General features: G+C 50.7%; 1 protein-coding gene across 4 annotated transcripts in view; it reads left to right on the top strand.

The window, feature by feature from the left end:
- The window catches only part of GARNL3 (GTPase activating Rap/RanGAP domain like 3), a 1,295,083-nt gene that overhangs the window by 950,033 nt on the left and 328,258 nt on the right, over window positions 1–16,792 (top strand). For all 4 annotated transcript variants that reach the window (XM_069609500.1, XM_069609499.1, XM_069609501.1 and 1 more), the window contains one exon: window positions 2,945–3,049. In XM_069609500.1, coding sequence (XP_069465601.1) covers window positions 2,945–3,049 — 105 coding nt within the window. The remainder of the gene's footprint in view (window positions 1–2,944; window positions 3,050–16,792) is intronic.

The following is a 16,792-nucleotide window of genomic DNA, read 5'->3' as shown; positions in this document are numbered from 1 at the left end:
GTGTATTCAGTGCATTTTTCTGCTAGCATTTTTGTGCCAGTGTTGTTGCAGTGGTGTAAACTCTCCAGTGCATAATTTAAAAAAAAATAAGTGCCAGCACCCAAATATTTCCTAGCACTCGTGTGACACTGCGGGTGGGCAGTTCCCCACCACCGCTGCCACCACCCAAAGCTGCTCGCCACAGTGTCAACATATTTGGAGTTACACTACAGCACACTCCTGCTCATTGTGGCTGGTGTTAATGTAAATGTTTAGGGGAATGCCAGAGAAGGTTAAGCAGGTGTGGGTCTCTCTACAGCCCTTAAATCGGTTCCTGTCCAGTCTGGCAAGGGAAAAAGTCGTGACATGAGAGGGTAACAGTTATAACATACTGATTTGTGTTCTTATATATAGCGCTTCGTCCAGATTCGTCCCGTTTCTAAGTGCTGTGATAGCAATGCCCTCAGTGAGAATGGGTTGGTATCAGCAACGCCGCCAGCTGCCAATCAAGCTGATGAAAGCATGCTGGCATGAACATGCATTGCATTGCGTTCATAAAGCACTAGTGGGGCTTCCATCCCTCAAACAGGTGTGCAAGTTCACAGGACATGGGGTATTTCTGAACTACAGCATACTGTACATCAGGAATAACTCAAGTGGTAAATGATTTCCCTTCGTAGTGTTGGTAGACCCATAATCCAGACAGACGCCTCGGGCATAAGGTTACGGTAGTTACCACCAAACCCATAATGGTCTCGTTCGTCTTCTTTACCCTATGAAATGCAGCCCATCAGCAGTTAATGCCACGTGGGATAGTCAGAGGCATAGAGAGGGTCGGGCCTGAGCGGGCAATGCCCACACATACTCTTTAAATGCCCACTCAGCAGCGCCATGTGGGCACTTACAGATGTTAATGTCACTGCAGTGGGCCCAACTACATTAGTGTAAGGCCCCACTAGATAGACAGTCATGGCTACTCCTCTGGGGATAGACAAGGACCTTTCTGCCATGGCTAGCAGTGGCGCAAGGGGTTGAAGGGCGCGACACTGCGCAGTCGGGAGCGTGAGTTGAGCACACATCCAAGAAAAGCACCCGAGAAATATGATAGAAGGGTAAAGATATTTATTCTGGCAGGAAATGAAGATACGATCAAAGAGATGGATTTTTGGAGATTGTCTGAAATATGCAGTGGAGTAACTTTGCTGAAAATGTTGAGAGGGTGAGGACATGACATCTAAATGAAAGGGGCCCCTACCAAATAAGTGGGACAAAATGGTTTGTCTCAAAAGTTGGGGGACGACATATACACCCTTCGCCCCTTAAAATTAAGCCCGGGAAACGAGGCAAGAACACTCCACCCATTTTACACAGAAAATAGTTGCCTTGTGCAGTAAACAGGACAGTGCTGTTTATAAGAAGAACCCGGAAGCAAATGTGAGCTGATATATGTACACGAGAGACGCCCAGCTGCATCAAGGGCCACAGATCAACAAATGGGATGAGGCGTAACACAGGAACTCAAGGGCTGAACTTGACTAAATACATCCGTGAAGATGCAAACAAACACTGCAGCCCTAAAGTCAAACGGCAGTGGGACCCGACTTCTTAAGCAAAACGCGCCTAGATGCCTCTGAGTTATGTGCCCTATACAAATGACAAAATAAATAAATAAAGAGCCTCGGAACAAACATCTTCAGGGCCATTCTTGCAGCCGAACACGTGCGCAAATGCAGAGCTGCTTCGCAATAAACGGTTGTAGAGCTGGATTTCTTCACAGTGAGAACAGGGTTGAGAAAAACGTAAGCAGGAAGCAGCCAGATTGATAAGCCAGGCAGAGTCAACATTGTAAAGACAACGCAGCGCAGCCAAACCAGGCTCTACCACCTGTTAAGCAGGTAAGGCTCGGTTCCAGGAACTCACGCGGCAAGAACATGACGTGAGACAGCCAGGCCTGAGCACAAGCAATGGGGGCCGGTAATCTGCTATCATGGGGATTGAACAATGACCGAAGGATGACACCTTGGGGCTAGTATAGGAAGGCGAGCCCTGCCACGCAGCGTACCAAGGATAGGTGCACCGTGGGACGAATTGGATCCTGCTTTGCAACAGTGCAAGGATGGGTAAGGGTAAAAATGCCCACTCAGCCCTCGCACTTCTACAACCCAGCAGCCAAAGCAATAATCAAGGTAAAACAGCGGGAAAATACCCTCATAAGAATGATAATAATAATTAATCATCCTTCAAAATTGGTAAATTGACTGCCGCAAATGTCGGGAGACATAATAATAGTATTTATCACCAACTATTGCCATGTGCTCTAAACCTGGAATTTCCAGCAAGTGGTACTTTATAAAAACACCTCATATTATTATATTACTATACACTCTACCAGATGGTGTCTTGTTGCCCGCCACAGAGACATGAACCATCATTATTTTCCCTACTATTGGAATAGGTCAGATGGATACTTTCTGGCAAGCAAACATGTTTAAAGTTGGAATTGAAATGCAATTGGCCCTATGCCGATCCCCTACCTTTTTTAGAGTAAAGTTGTCAATTCTAAATCCTGAACGTATGATATGGTTTTGCATCTTGAAGCTCCTGAAGAGCAACATTGAAAATATTAAAATGTTTCCTTCCTTGGGCACTTTTTCACATTTAGACTATTGATGACACCAGTGTGGGGAAAGCTTTCCGCCTAGAACAGAAGTCTGTATCCTGTGGCTCTCCAGATGTCTTGGACTACCGCTCCCATGATCCCTCAGCATGGACTATGCTGGCTAGGGCTGTTGGCAGTTGTAGTCTACAATATCTGGAGAGCGAATGATTGCAGACCACTGGCCTAGACGGATTGATCAGTGCATATGTGCAATCATCCATCCGTAGTGTTTAGGAGCTCTATAATTGTGACGCCTTAATCGCAGAACACCTGGACTTACCATGTTAACATATGTTCACCCTACAGAACATGCTGAATAGGCGGTCGTTCAGTGATGTGTTACCAGAGTCACCAAAATCCGCCCGGAAGAAGGAAGAGGCCCGACAGGCCGAATTTGTCCGAATTGGGCAGGTGAGTTGAATGAAGAAAGCTGTTCATCGAAAATGGTTTGCTTTGGTTTCTCAAAAAACGAACTGGTCATGCATGCAATGTATTGGTCCTTCTAGTTCAGGGGTCTGCAACCTTGGGCTCTCCAGCTGTTTTTGGACTGCAGCAACCATCAGCGCCGGCCAGCATAACCAATGGTGAGGGATCATGGGAGTCATAGTCGAAAATATCTGGAGGGCTGCAGATCCCTGTTTTAGATGTTGACAGTGGCAGTAGATGTGGTTTTCTATAGTGAATCGGCTGTTTAAGAGTGGGAGGCTTAGACTCTATGTTGAGGACACTGTGGCTAATGTTGTCTCTTACGAGGTCCTCGATACTGCGGCTCACACATTTGGAATGTAACTGCACTGCATTTACTTTGAAACTCTGCTTGTGTCTGTTAGGATGAGCTGATCACACCTGTTTGAGGCAGGATTCTTGTTAATTTGGTTTAAGCTGAGGCTGTGGGTATTATGGAAAAAACACACAACAGGGCCCCAATTAAGCTATGGCGGGCTTCCTAACAATGCCACGTGATGTACTGCAAAGATCAGATGGGATGGGGTTTCACGCCACACTGCAGTAGCAAATTCATACTCTGTTGTTGTGCGTACACTTTCTTTTTTAATTTTATTTTGAATGTATTTGCTTATTTGTTCAGATATTTGTACTAGACGTTTTGCGTACGAAGAGCAAAAAGCAGGTAGAGGAACCTTTTCAGGGCGTCTTTGATATGATATGATAGTTTATTTATTATGCGCTTAATACCCAGAGGTTTCTAAGCGCGGACCCGGGGATCGAACCTGTGTTGCTCCGTGCCGTCTTGCTTCCAAGGCGAGCACGTTGCCGCTGAGACTATCCTCCCTTTATTAAGTGTGGCTAATCAGGCTGCCAGAGGAGAGTCAGGTTGGTTTGGCATATGACTCCATGTCAGGAGGGACACCACATCCCAGTAACAGGCTTTCACTTATCCATTCATTACCTGCTGGGGGTTGTAGTGTTGGGTCACTTCAACTGACCAGAATGGACTGAAGCAAAACTAAGGTAACAGCAAAGCCCAGGGGTGGAGTAGGGCGTCCCTCGTGGCATGGAGACATCTGGCAACCCTAGAATCAGGTATTGCATGGGGCATAAAGGGGCACCTGATGACAGGAGACAAACATACATACCTACAGTGGCATTTAGACACAGGTCAGTGATTACATGAATACATACTTACATGGAAAACATATACAACAATATGTCCTCTGGGCTTGACTATGGCTAATAATAAGCCTTTGCATGTAGTAAGTTTGCAAAAAGGTAAATGTTTTATTTCTAATTATTATTATTAGTTGACCTTATTGACTCACGTATTTTGTGAAGTGCCACTTTGCAGCGGCATCACAGCGCTATATTGGAAAAGAAAAAAGGCCCACATTTTTCAGGGGTGGTACTGAGGGCATGAGGCGTGGCTACATTTTAGGATAATGCTAATAGCATTCATTCCTGATAGTTGCCATGGCGACTGGTGGACATTAATCGCCTGGACAGAATAGTGAAACAGCAGCATTCTCAGTGGCCGGGACCGGTTGGGAGCGGTGCTCCTCTATTTTTTTTAAATAAAGTTTTACTATTCAGATACTTTTATTAAAAAAAAAAAACATTCGGGAATTGTTTTGTTTTACAATAAAAGTGTAGGAAGAAGTTGAAACTTGCACTTCAGTGCACTGCACTCAACGTTGCCTTAAACAGCAGGTGTGTGTTTTTGCGGGTTTGTACTGTACGTGGGAGGGCGCATGGCCATGGGGTTTGAGGGGCGCGTGTCCAGGCCAGTAGGGCACATAGTTTCACTACTTCTTTTTATACACTTCGACCACTGACCATTCTCCAGCAATTGATGTGGATCGATACAAAGGACTGGGGGACTTTTGTTTTCTTTGCAGATTTGCGTCAGAAAACATCACACATCTTCACTTTTATGCATAGTTTAGGACGATACACAATACAAAATGGGATACCTTCCTACAAAATTTAGTAATGATTATGGACTCTTCCTGCGAGACATAGGCCACCGACAAGGCCATCGGGTCGCGACCGGCATTGTTTTAAAAATCGATTGAACCACCTGCTTATTTTTTATCTTTTTTTTCTTTGGCAAACGATTCAAGAGTATGCTGGTCTTTGGAACAGTTTTACCCTCTGCGCTACGAAGCCATAACAATGGCGGGCCGCGCTATACAAATATCAAATAACATAACATGTGCGTGTCTGAATTGTCCTTATTATAATTTTCTATTTATTGTCAAGTTTATTGGATCTTGCCAATTACATAGGCTAATGCCTCAATTTGTAATTATTTGTAACATCTGTGTCCTATATATATTGTGTTTATGAGTCTGGGTCTGAATGTACACTAAGGAGTTCATGTTCCAATTAGCCGTAATGTGAATGGAAGGCGTAAAAGGCCTGCGTAAGGATGGTATGCCTTCCATTCATGCCACAGCTCATTTTTGTCAATGAGCATGGCAGAGAGGAGCGGCAGAAGGCAACTTGCATTTCCCCCGCGACCCCTCCTCTCCGCTATACAAATCCTCCAGCATTTTCTATGGAGCCCTCTTGACTTTTCCACCAGTAAAAAGCAGGAGGACTCCATGGGGATGTATTGGAAATGCTGCCTGCCATGCGCACATGAAAGGAAGCGTTTACTCAATTTGTACGGCGGAGTGAAAAAGGTGAGCGCAAAAGGTGGTGTACATGCTTGCACGGCAACTTTTTCCCCCACCTTTTGCACTCCACCATGCAAGTGATCAAAATGAGTTGGCGGGAGCCTGTTTACATGTAAGTCGACATGTAACGGGTGCCCCTGGGCTGAATTTCATGGACTGGACAATGAGCCCTTATGATTACCTCTACTACTATTGAACTGCGTCCTCATTAAATAGTATTGTAGTGCATTTATTTGGGTATCGAACAAGCAAACATGCCCTGGAACGTGTACCAGGGTTTCATCAAAATAAATTACTATGTGGTAATTGACTTTGTGGTAAGTTATTTTGGGGGTGGTAAATTGGATAGATATATGGATGTGGGGAGAGGATATAGAGGTATAGGAACGGGTGCGAGTGGGAGTGGTTAGGGGGATGGTAGGAGCTTTCATGGTAACCCCCATTTAAAGCATAAAAACAAAGACACTTACCATGGAGTAAATGACCACATTCTCCAGCATGGGGTCTGGCATGGATTCACATGCTCATGAATATTCCCCGTCGTCAGGCTGGGAATCCTCGGTAAAGAAAAAACCAGTATCAGTTTCGTTTCTGATCTGTCTTTCGTAGTAATAACCAATCACTGGTCTCTGCGTCATACTGACCACAGCCAATGACTGCCCTCTACCTAAGCACCGCCTCTGGCAGCCATCTTCAGATTTTTACCGCACGTTCATGTGTTGGGATCCTCGTGCTATTGCTCTCGAGCGTTAGTGCTATTTTTTCGCGCTTTTTCACAAAAACTTCGATTCTTTCGGTCAAAAGAGCCTCAAGCTCCACCGATCCTACATCCGATCAACGGGGACCCGTGTCGGATTCATCTGTGCCCCTCAAGGGTGAAGATTTCGTCGAGCTACACTTCGGAGGACTCCAGAAGCTTCTCAGGCCCGGTCTCGGAGATGGCCCAGGAGAAGGGAAGCTCGACGCCCGGAAAGCTGTTCAGGGCCTGCCCTGGATGCCAGCTGCAGAACGTCTTCAAGGAGGACGAACACTCTTTCTGCCTTTACTGCCTTCATGGGGACAAGACGCACGTGGAGAAGGACTGTGCGTTTTGCGGCAACATGTCGGAACGGACCATGAAGGACCGCCATCAACGTCTCGCCAGCTGGCTGGAGGGTAAGAGCCCGTCTGGCGAGAAGAAGAAGAAATCTGAGCGGTCTTCTAAGACCTTTGAGGGCGCCCCGGCGACGGGGGCCCAACATAAGGCCAAGCACCGCGAGTCCGCTGGCACCGGGAGCGCCGAACGGTCGGGCTCTACGGGCGCCAGGCAGGGCGCACCCTCCCCGGCACCATCAACCACGAGCCAACGCTCTGGGTCGGGTAAGAGGAAGGCCGAGCACCCGGCGAAGCTCCTGGAGAGACCCCGGTCGAGCTCTAAGGCAGAGGAGGAGCGTGGCAGTGCCCCCTCCCTCAAGGATAAGGCGGTGAGCGCACCTAAGGTGGTGAAGGCCTTGATCCATTCGACCAAGCCCTCTATCGAAACGGTCGCGGCGGCCCTGGCCCAGCCTGTGGAGGCTGCACCAGTGGTGGCGGCCTCGGGGCCCAGAATCTCCCTGCCTCCTCGGAGGGAGTCTTCTTTCGTGCCCATCGATAGGACCCCCGTGAAACCCTCCGTGGGGAAGAAGGGGGGGCAGGGCGTCGTCGGAGATTCGGCCTCAACCTCAGAAGAGGAACTGATCGAGGTCTTAAGCCACGGCCTAGGCGTGGAACAAGACCAGCCCGTCGGAATGGGCCCCGACGCAGGTGACGACGACGACATCGTCGAGGATACCGACGGGGCCCCTGCTCGCCCGTCGGATTCCCCTCTGCCAGCGCCGCAGGACAACTCAGCGGCCATTTTGTTGGCTATACAGTCCTTATGCTCCGAGATAAGGACGAGACTACCGTTACCGACGGAGGAACCTCTCCCGTCGGGGGATCCAGAACCGGGACCTTCTGGTGTTCCCCCTACCAAGAAAAGAAGGATCCATCCACCGCCTCCTTTTCAACCATCGCGCCCCATCCAGCCCTCCTCCCCGTCCACCCGAGGGGATGATACGGGGACTGACACGGCAGCGACGGGTACGGACGACGAGGCATACGACGAGGATTTTCCGTCGTCGCCTCCCCCCAGGGCTTCTCCGCCCGACGAGATTGGATCGTTCCACTCAATGATCGCCAGGGCATCCGAGCTTTTCCAACTCTGCCCTGAGGAGAAGAAAAAGGAGGGCTTCCTTTACCAACGGCGCGAGACCAAGAGGAAGACGGTCCTCGCAGTGCCTCTGTTGGACGACATTTGGGATGAGGGCCTTTCCCTCCTCAAGAACCCTTCCACGACGCCAGCGAAAAGAGACCGGTACGAGAAAAAGTACCGGGTCCCGGACTCGGCCCCCCTATGCCTCCGGGCGCAGCCTACCCCGGACTCCGTCGTCTCCGCGGCAGCCAGGAAGAAAGCGGGGGGGGGTGCGGCCTCCACGTCGACTTCCCCGCCGGACGGCGAGGGAAAGAAATTGGATGCCATGGGACGCAGAGTCATCTCGTCGGCGGCGACGACGATTAAAGCGGCCAACGCCTTGGCTATCGTGGCCCGCTACGACAGGGAACTCTGGTACAAGATAGCTCCCCTGCTGGATTTTCTGCCGGACGACAAGAGGGCGGAGGCCCTTGAGATCCTGCAGGAAGGTGAGGTGGCCTCGGACCACGCCATCACCGTGGCGACGGACATCGCCGACACTGGGTTCCGCCAGATGGGCAACGGCGTTTGCCTTCGACGGCGCGGATGGCTCAAGGCTACGGACTTTCGGCAGGACGTCCAGAACAGGGTCCTGGACATGCCCTTCGACGGGAACAACCTGTTTGGGAAGACAGTGGACGATTCCCTTCAGGCCATCAAGGCGGATACGGAGACGGCCCGGGCCCTTGGAGTGCTGCAGCAACGGCGGACGCCCTTTCGGAGCGGCGGAGGCAAGGGCGCCTCCAAAGGTTCCGGCGGCGGTTTCGCTTCCTACCGTCAAGCGGCCCGCTCGTCGTCGCAAGAGGCCTACAGAGGACGAGGCAAGTCTGGCGGCCCCCGCCGTCGTCGCCAAGGGGGCCAAGGCGGCAAGGCCGCGTCCAAGCAGGATTGAACCGGCCGTGGGGTCGGGCCCCCACCGAAGCACCCCGGTGGGAGGCCGGCTGGCGGGCTTCGTCAGCGTGTGGGAGTCCATCTCCACCGACCGTTGGGTGCTGGACGCCCTGGCCCGGGGCCACGCGCTCGAGTTTCAAAGAAGGTGCCCGCGCGTCCCCCCCGTGGCCAGGAAAGAACTTCACGTCCCTCAACTTCTCCTGGAGGTGAAGGCGATGCTCAGGAAGGGCGCCATCGAACTCGTCCCAAAGAGGCTTCGGGGCTCCGGAGTCTACTCGCGTTACTTCCTCGTGAAGAAGAAGACGGGAGGATGGCGCCCCATCCTGGACCTGCGACGCCTGAACAAGTTCATCAAGGCGCAGAAGTTCCGGATGGTCACCCTCCAGCACGTCCTGGGTCAGCTGGAGGAAGGAGACTTCCTATCGTCGTTGGATTTGGAGGATGCCTACTTCCACATTCCCATCCTAAAGGGGCACCGAAAATTCCTCAGATTCGTGGTCCAAGGGCGTCATTACCAGTTCAAAGCCCTTCCCTTCGGACTGCGGTCGGCACCCAGGGTTTTCACCAAGTGCCTCGCACCGGTGGCGGCGCAGCTGCGCCGCGAGGGGATTCACGTCTACCCCTACCTGGACGACTGGCTCATCCGCGCCAAGACGAGGGAGCTCGCCGTGGTCCACACGGCAAGGACCGTCCAACTCCTCACGGACCTGGGATTCTCCGTGAACTACGCCAAATCCCACCTGGTGCCCGCGCAAGTCGCACTGTTTCTGGGAGCGAGGCTCGACACAGTGTCCCTTCTGGCCTCCCCGTCGGAGGAGAGGACCAGGACCATCTTGGGCAAGGTGCAACGGATGTTGGTGGCCGACGCGGCCAAGGTGAGGTCCATCAAGTCCCTCCTCGGGATGATGTCTTCCTGCATCTACCTCATTCCCATGTGCAGGCTCCGGATGCGCCCGTTGCAAGAGTTCCTGGATGCGCGCTGGATCCAGACGACGGGCAGCTTCGAGGAAAGGATCAAGCTCGACGAGAGTTTCCGACGAGCGATACGGTGGTGGGGCACCCGCGCGCATCTGACGGCGGGCATGGACTTCCAGACCCCAGCCCACCAGGTGACTGTGACCACGGATGCCTCCCTAGAAGGGTGGGGAGCGCACACCGAAAATCTGCACGCAAGGGGACTCTGGCTCCCGACGGAGAAGTCCCTGCATATCAACGTCCTGGAGCTCCGTGCAGTGTTTTGGGCCCTCAGGTCCTTCCTTCCGTCCCTCAAGGGCAAGGTGGTGAGGATCTTCACCGACAACACCACCACCATGTTTTACATCAGGAAACAGGGCGGAACCAGGTCCCCAGCGCTGTCCAAGGAGGCGCAGGACCTGTGGCATTGGGCCGTCGCCCAAGGGATTCTTCTGGTGCCGTTTCATCTGGCAGGGATAAAAAACACCATCGCCGACTCACTCAGCAGGGAGCTGCGCTCGTGCCACGAGTGGGAACTACGGCAGGATCTGGTGGATCGCCTCTTCCGACGGTGGGGCACACCCCAGATCGACCTGTTCGCGACGGCGACGAACACCAAGTGCCGGAGGTTCGCCAGCAGGTTTCCCCAGACGAGGAGCATGGGCGATGCTTTCTCGTTCCCCTGGGAGGGCCTGTTCCTCTACGCGTTCCCTCCCTTGCCTCTGCTAATCCGGCTCGTCAACCAGCTCAAGAGGTCACGGTGCAGGATGATCCTCGTCGCACCTGCGTGGCCGAGGCAGATATGGTTCCCGGACCTTCTGGACTTGTCGGCGTCCCCGCCAATCAAGCTGCCGGCGGACGCGGATCTACTCTCCAGGGAAGGAGGCGCCATCCTCCACCACGACCCGAAGTCGCTGAACTTGCAGGCCTGGCTCCTGCAGCGCTAGAGTTTGGAGGATACGACATACCGGCCGACTGCAGAGAGGTTCTTGCAAAGGCCAGGGCGTCCTCGACTCTTAAATGCTACGGACACAAATGGAAGAGGTTCTCTGTCTGGTGCCACGCACAGAAGATTAACCCTCTACGGATTACGGCTCCCCAAGTGCTGCCGTACCTGCTGACGCTGGCCAAAGCTGGTCTGGCACACGCGTCCATCAAGATTCATCTTGCTGCGATCTCCCGATACACCAGAACCACGGGCAGGACGTCCTTGTGGTCTCATCGTCTGGTGAAAGAGTTCATGAAGGGACTGTTCAGATCGTTCCCGCCGGTGAAGGCTCCGGCCCCGGCGTGGGAGCTCAACGTGGTACTGACCAAACTCATGGGACCTCCGTTCGAGCCTCTGCACTCGGCCCCGTTGAAGTTTCTATCGTGGAAAACAGCTTTTCTCGTGGCCATCACCTCCGCACGACGAGTGGGAGAGATCCAGGCCCTTTCCTGCAAGGCACCGTACTTGACTTTCCACGACACGAGGGTAGTGCTCAGGACGCACCCCTCCTTCATGCCCAAGGTACCGTCGGACTTTCATCTCAACGAACCCTTGGTGTTACCTGTGTTCTTCCCGTCGCCTTCGTCGCCGGCTGAGAGGACTTTGCACTCGCTGGATGTAGCTAGAGCGCTGAAGTTCTACGTGGACCGCACGAAAGGTTTTCGGAAGACGTCACAACTCTTTGTGAACTTTGGACCTGTCAATCAGGGGAAGGCTCTCTCGAAGGCTTCCATCTCCAGATGGCTCTCCGGCTGTATCATGTACTGTCACCGGTTGGCAAACCGACCGCTGCCTGGCCGTCCGAGAGCCCATTCCACCAGAGCGATCGCAGCTACCACGGCGTTCCTATCTGGTGTGCCCCTGCTGGACATATGCAGGGCTGCTACGTGGAGGTCGACGCACACCTTCACGAAATTCTACTGCGTCGACCGGGATTCCAGGGAGGAGTCCAGGGTCGGCCAAGCAGTGCTGCGCAACCTGTTCGCCTGAGGTGAGCCTGGTGAGGAGGTAAGATGCTTAATGTTGAGTTGATGTGATGCTTAATGTTGAGCCTTTGCCACCTCCCGTGGTTGTGCATGTGTGTACTGCTATGTATTCTTTATTCATGAGCATGTGAATCCATGCCAGACCCCATGCTGGAGAAGGAACAAGTTACTTACCTGTAACTGTTGTTCTCCAGCATGGGTCTGGCATGGATTCACATGCGAACCCTCCCGCCTACCCCTCTGCGGCTCTTCACTTGGTCATACTGCCACTTCACGTGCTTCCAAATCTGAAGATGGCTGCCAGAGGCGGTGCTTAGGTAGAGGGCAGTCATTGGCTGTGGTCAGTATGACGCAGAGACCAGTGATTGGTTATTACTACGAAAGACAGATCAGAAACGAAACTGATACTGGTTTTTTCTTTACCGAGGATTCCCAGCCTGACGACGGGGAATATTCATGAGCATGTGAATCCATGCCAGACCCATGCTGGAGAACAACAGTTACAGGTAAGTAACTTGTTCCTTGTCATTTATTTAGATTAAATCGCGTAGAACCCTCAGAAGTACTGTACAATGCTATACAATGCTTTTTGTAATTCCTTATGAAAATATTCACACAGCTGTGCTAAGACGTCCGACCCTTATGCAAATAATCAAACAGCTGTTTTAAGAAGACTTCACAACTCCTAAAATAGTGTTCACATGTAACTGTCCACTAGGATCTCATTTTTCGCCCGATTCCCTCCTGCTTTTTAACATTTATCTAAATCCGCTCCCTGATTTGCTGGTAACTCAAAGACATTAAAAGATGGAAAAGATGGATGAATGCAGGGACCACAACTAAGACAGAGTTGCAGGTGATTGGCTGAAAACTGAAAAGGCATAAAACAATATAAACATAAAACTGAAAAGGCATAAAACAATATAAACATATGGTATGTGATGGGTCAGCAATCCGAGACTCACGACTTTGTTGAGTATTTTTAAGGCTCAACATTTTATTTTAAACCAAAATAAAAAATAAACCCGAACTAAACGTACTCGACCAGGGGAGTCCCTTCCTAATCTAGGATCTAAGGGGTAAGCTCCTAGCATTCACAATACTAACCCTCACACTAAACAACACAAACATTTAAATAAACATGAAAACAACATAAATGGATGACTTCTACTTGTTCTGGGCATATCTTGTTCCCCCAGAAATGTCCAAAAGTCAATTATTCCAAGGAAAAGAAAAGTCTTGAAAAGTTCCAAAGAAACAAACGTTCTCACAAATAAAAATCCATTGGTAGCAGTTCTTTTCTTGCTGAAAAGATTTCCCTTTCCAAGTACCACAAAGAAAACAACCACACCAATGGGGTTCCTGGTTAGCTTCTCTCCAGGAAAAGATGAACAAAATTGAAGACAAAAGTACCACTTCTGCTTTACACCTCTTCTATTTGCAACTTCTGCAGTATCTACTATATGCAGTTCTGTCAGAATGCTTCTGTATAGGAATTGCTCTCTCTCCAGCAACTCCCTCAATCAAACTGTGAGTGCAGGCTCTCTTGCCCCAAAGTTGACTTTTGACTTCTGCTACATTCAACTACTACAGTTCCCACAATTGTATTTGTGACCATATTTCTGCTGCTCTGCTGCTACTGCAATTTACAAGGTTAGGAAACTTGCACCAGACTTCCTCAACCTATACAGGTTGGCAAGGCACTCTTCTCTCTTATGTGGTAGGAGAAGTCAGCCTCTTTGCCTTTCCTTCCGCCTTGTAGCTACAACCACAATGACTTTAAAGAAGTGGCCAGCTCCCTTCCCCAGCTTCAAGGATACTATTTCTTTAGTGGCTATCCCAAGGCTATACTGCCACTCTTTCCAGCCTTTTATAACCTTGGTTACCCCTAGTGTTAGACGTCTCTGAGGTAACACAGCTTCAACAACTCTTAAACAATATTGTTCAGTTTTTAGATGGGCTAGATATGCTGTAATAGGGTTTGGGCTATTGGCTTGGGTTGTACTTGTTCTCTGCTCAGCTTCTACCGCTTTATTAACCTCTGCTTCATTGTTCGGGATGTTACAAGAGATTGGTTTTCCAATAAGAACAAAATTAGCACACACAATTTCGTTTTTCCTTTCAACTGCCACTTCAAAGTTACGTGTTCCCACCTTTCGGTCAGCCTCTAGCCTCCAAGGTACTCAGTAAACAAGTTGTTAGGAGCACCAGGAACCATGGGTTGCTGCGCCTCCCATCTCTGATTCAAAGTGCACTAGCAGCCAGTTGGTAGAAACTTAAAGAGGCCCGTGCTCGTGGTGCCTGCTGTATGTATCAAGAGAAGTCGGTTTTTAGTTTCTACTACTTCGGCGCGTGTGCTGTTTTGTACGCAAAGGTATCTTCCTTTGTTTCCAGTTCAGGTGCATGAAGAATGTAGGTCCACAAGGATCTTGGTTACATTTTCTGATTTTATTCTTATGAAATCATCAATTGATGGAGTAACAAGTGGTGCCGACACGTGTTTCGACCTCACAGGTCTTTTTCTAGGCATGGTAGGCCACACTGCTCAAGTTCAAAAGGTGCAGTTTATTCTTCAAGTAAGGAACATGAAGTGGTGAACAGAACCCAGCTTCACTGCATCCTCTTATCTCTCTGCTGCCCTCTCAACTGAGAGCACCGAGGTTATCTCACACAACCTTCTCTTCTAGAACTTGGACTACACTTAAACCATAACAGGTTGTAAGTTGCTGTAGAGAAGGCACCTAGAGTTACATGATATGTCATGATATGTCTTTTATAACGTCCCTGTAGACAATTGTTCTAGGCGCGACAAAACAAGTGAGGGAATACAGAGGGAGGACAAGACAAACTCTCTTACTAGGCCTTGTGTCATTCAGATTGTGCAATTACAACAGCGCAAAAGTGCAGGGGGAAGAGAGAGGGGGAAGTGCCAGGGAGAGGGAGGGGGAAGTGCAATCAGGTCAGCATTGCTCTGAGTAAGTGCAGCCAGGGAAGCCAGCTCTGGGTGAGTGCAAGGAGGCAGGGGACTGTAGCAGTTACAGTTACATCCCCTAAGTGTGTGGTAGGCTCGGAGGCAGTGCAGGGGAGACTGATCATGGAGGAGCCTGGTACCCAGTGAGACTCTGAGGGTACCAAGCAACCAGTCAGCGCAGCAGACAAGACAGTCGCAGGGAAGGGAGAGAGAGAAAGCAGAGCAGAAAAGGAAGGTCTTGAGTTGATTCCGGAACTTCAGTTGGTCTGGCTCAAGTTTGAAAGGGGCAGAGAGGCCATTCCAGAGAGAGGCACCTGCAGAGAAGAGAGATCTACACCCCCCACACTATCTGCCTGGAGAACCACCTGACCCTCAGGGAGTTGGAGGTAGCTGAGCGAAGGGCTCAAAAAGGAAGGTATTTGGAAGAGAGCATTGGAAAAGTGCCGGCTCTGGCCCTAGAAAGCTTTGGGGATGATGCAGAGGGAACGTGATCCTTGCAGCCATTGGGACCCAGTGGGGAGATTTCCGGGCTGAAGAGATACAGTCCCTGGGCTTGAGGCCAAGGATAAGTCTTACAGTCCTGTTATGAATTAGTTGCAAAGAGCAGAGAGTAGAGGAAGGCAGATTGAGAAAGAGGATGATGCAATAGTCCAGTCTAGAGAGATCCAGGGCTCTGGAGACAGTGAGCTTCTGGGGGAAATTGAGAAAAGGAAGACTACTTCTGAGTAGGTGCAGCTGGTAGTGGGCCTTCTTGGCAAGAATGGTGATGTGAGGAGAGAAGGAGAGAGTGGAGTCAAAGATCACACCAAGGTTTTTTGCCTAATAGGAAGGCAAAGGAAGAGGGCCCGAGGGGGGCAGCTAGAGTGAGAGAGGGAACGCGGGGGCACGGGTCCTAATGAGAAGGATCTCCGTCTTACTGGCATTAAGGCAGAGGTCGCTGGAGGTACACCAATCCTGAATCGTGGATAGACAGGAATGAGCGAGAGAGGAGGCTGAATGTAGCACGGAAAAGAGCTGAGTGTAATCCGCATAGCACTGGAAGTTAGAGGAGAAGGTAGAAATCAGGTGGCCCAAAGTTACCAAATAGACATTGAAGAGCAAGGGTGAGAGGATAGAGCCCTGGGGAACACCACAAGTGGAGAGAGAGGAGGAGGAGAGAAAGGACCCAAGTTGGACCTGGGAGGGTCGGTCCATCAGGATGGAGGTCAACCACTCCAGGGACTGATCCATGATGCCCAGGCCCTCACAGAGTCGATTGATCAGGATGACGCGGTTGACCATGTCAAAAGCAGAAGAAAGGTCAAGGAGGATAAGGACAGAAGGAAGGCTGGAGTCAAGATTGGAGAGCAGATCTTCATGGGTGTTCAGGAGAGCAGTTTGGCATGGGCCTCTGGCTGCTCTGAAGCCGGACTGATGGCCATGCAGACAACCAACAGATTCAGAGTGGAGAGTAAGCTGTGCATGGACTGCTTTTCCAGGGGTTTGGCCAGGAAAGGAGTGAAAGAGATCGGGCGATAATTTGCTGGACAGGTAGGATCAAGCAAAGGCATTTTAAGGCAGGGGTGCACAAGGGAGTGCTTGAGGGGGAGGGCAAAGCTCCAGTGGTAAAAGAGTGATTGCAGAAATCGGCCAAGGCTGGAGCTGGGTGTCAATGTGGCACTTGATGATTCTGGAGCACCTGTTTGGATGATACGTTTATAGATTGGACTTGTCTAGGCATGTCGTCACGTGTTGTCTGAGAGAAAGTGGAGAAAGGAGGAGGAGAGGGGAAAGTAGCCAGAGGGGGGCCGAGAGAGGTAGAGGGAGAGGAAGAGGATAGAGAGAAAGGGGAAAGCGAGGACAGGATGTCCTGAGTTTTAGTGGTGTAGTGAGAATCCAGAGCCATACAGAAGGCTTTGGAGGGAACATGAGAGGTGGAGATTGCAGAAGTTTGTCCAGCTCCTTGCAGATTTTAAAGAGTCCGACCATGTTTCACATGC

This window comes from Ambystoma mexicanum, chromosome 8, assembly GCF_040938575.1.
Source record: "Ambystoma mexicanum isolate Mex_15411 chromosome 8, UKY_AmexF1_1, whole genome shotgun sequence".
Classification (NCBI taxonomy): Eukaryota; Metazoa; Chordata; class Amphibia; order Caudata; family Ambystomatidae; genus Ambystoma; species Ambystoma mexicanum.
This window is presented reverse-complemented; position numbering and strand designations above follow the sequence as displayed.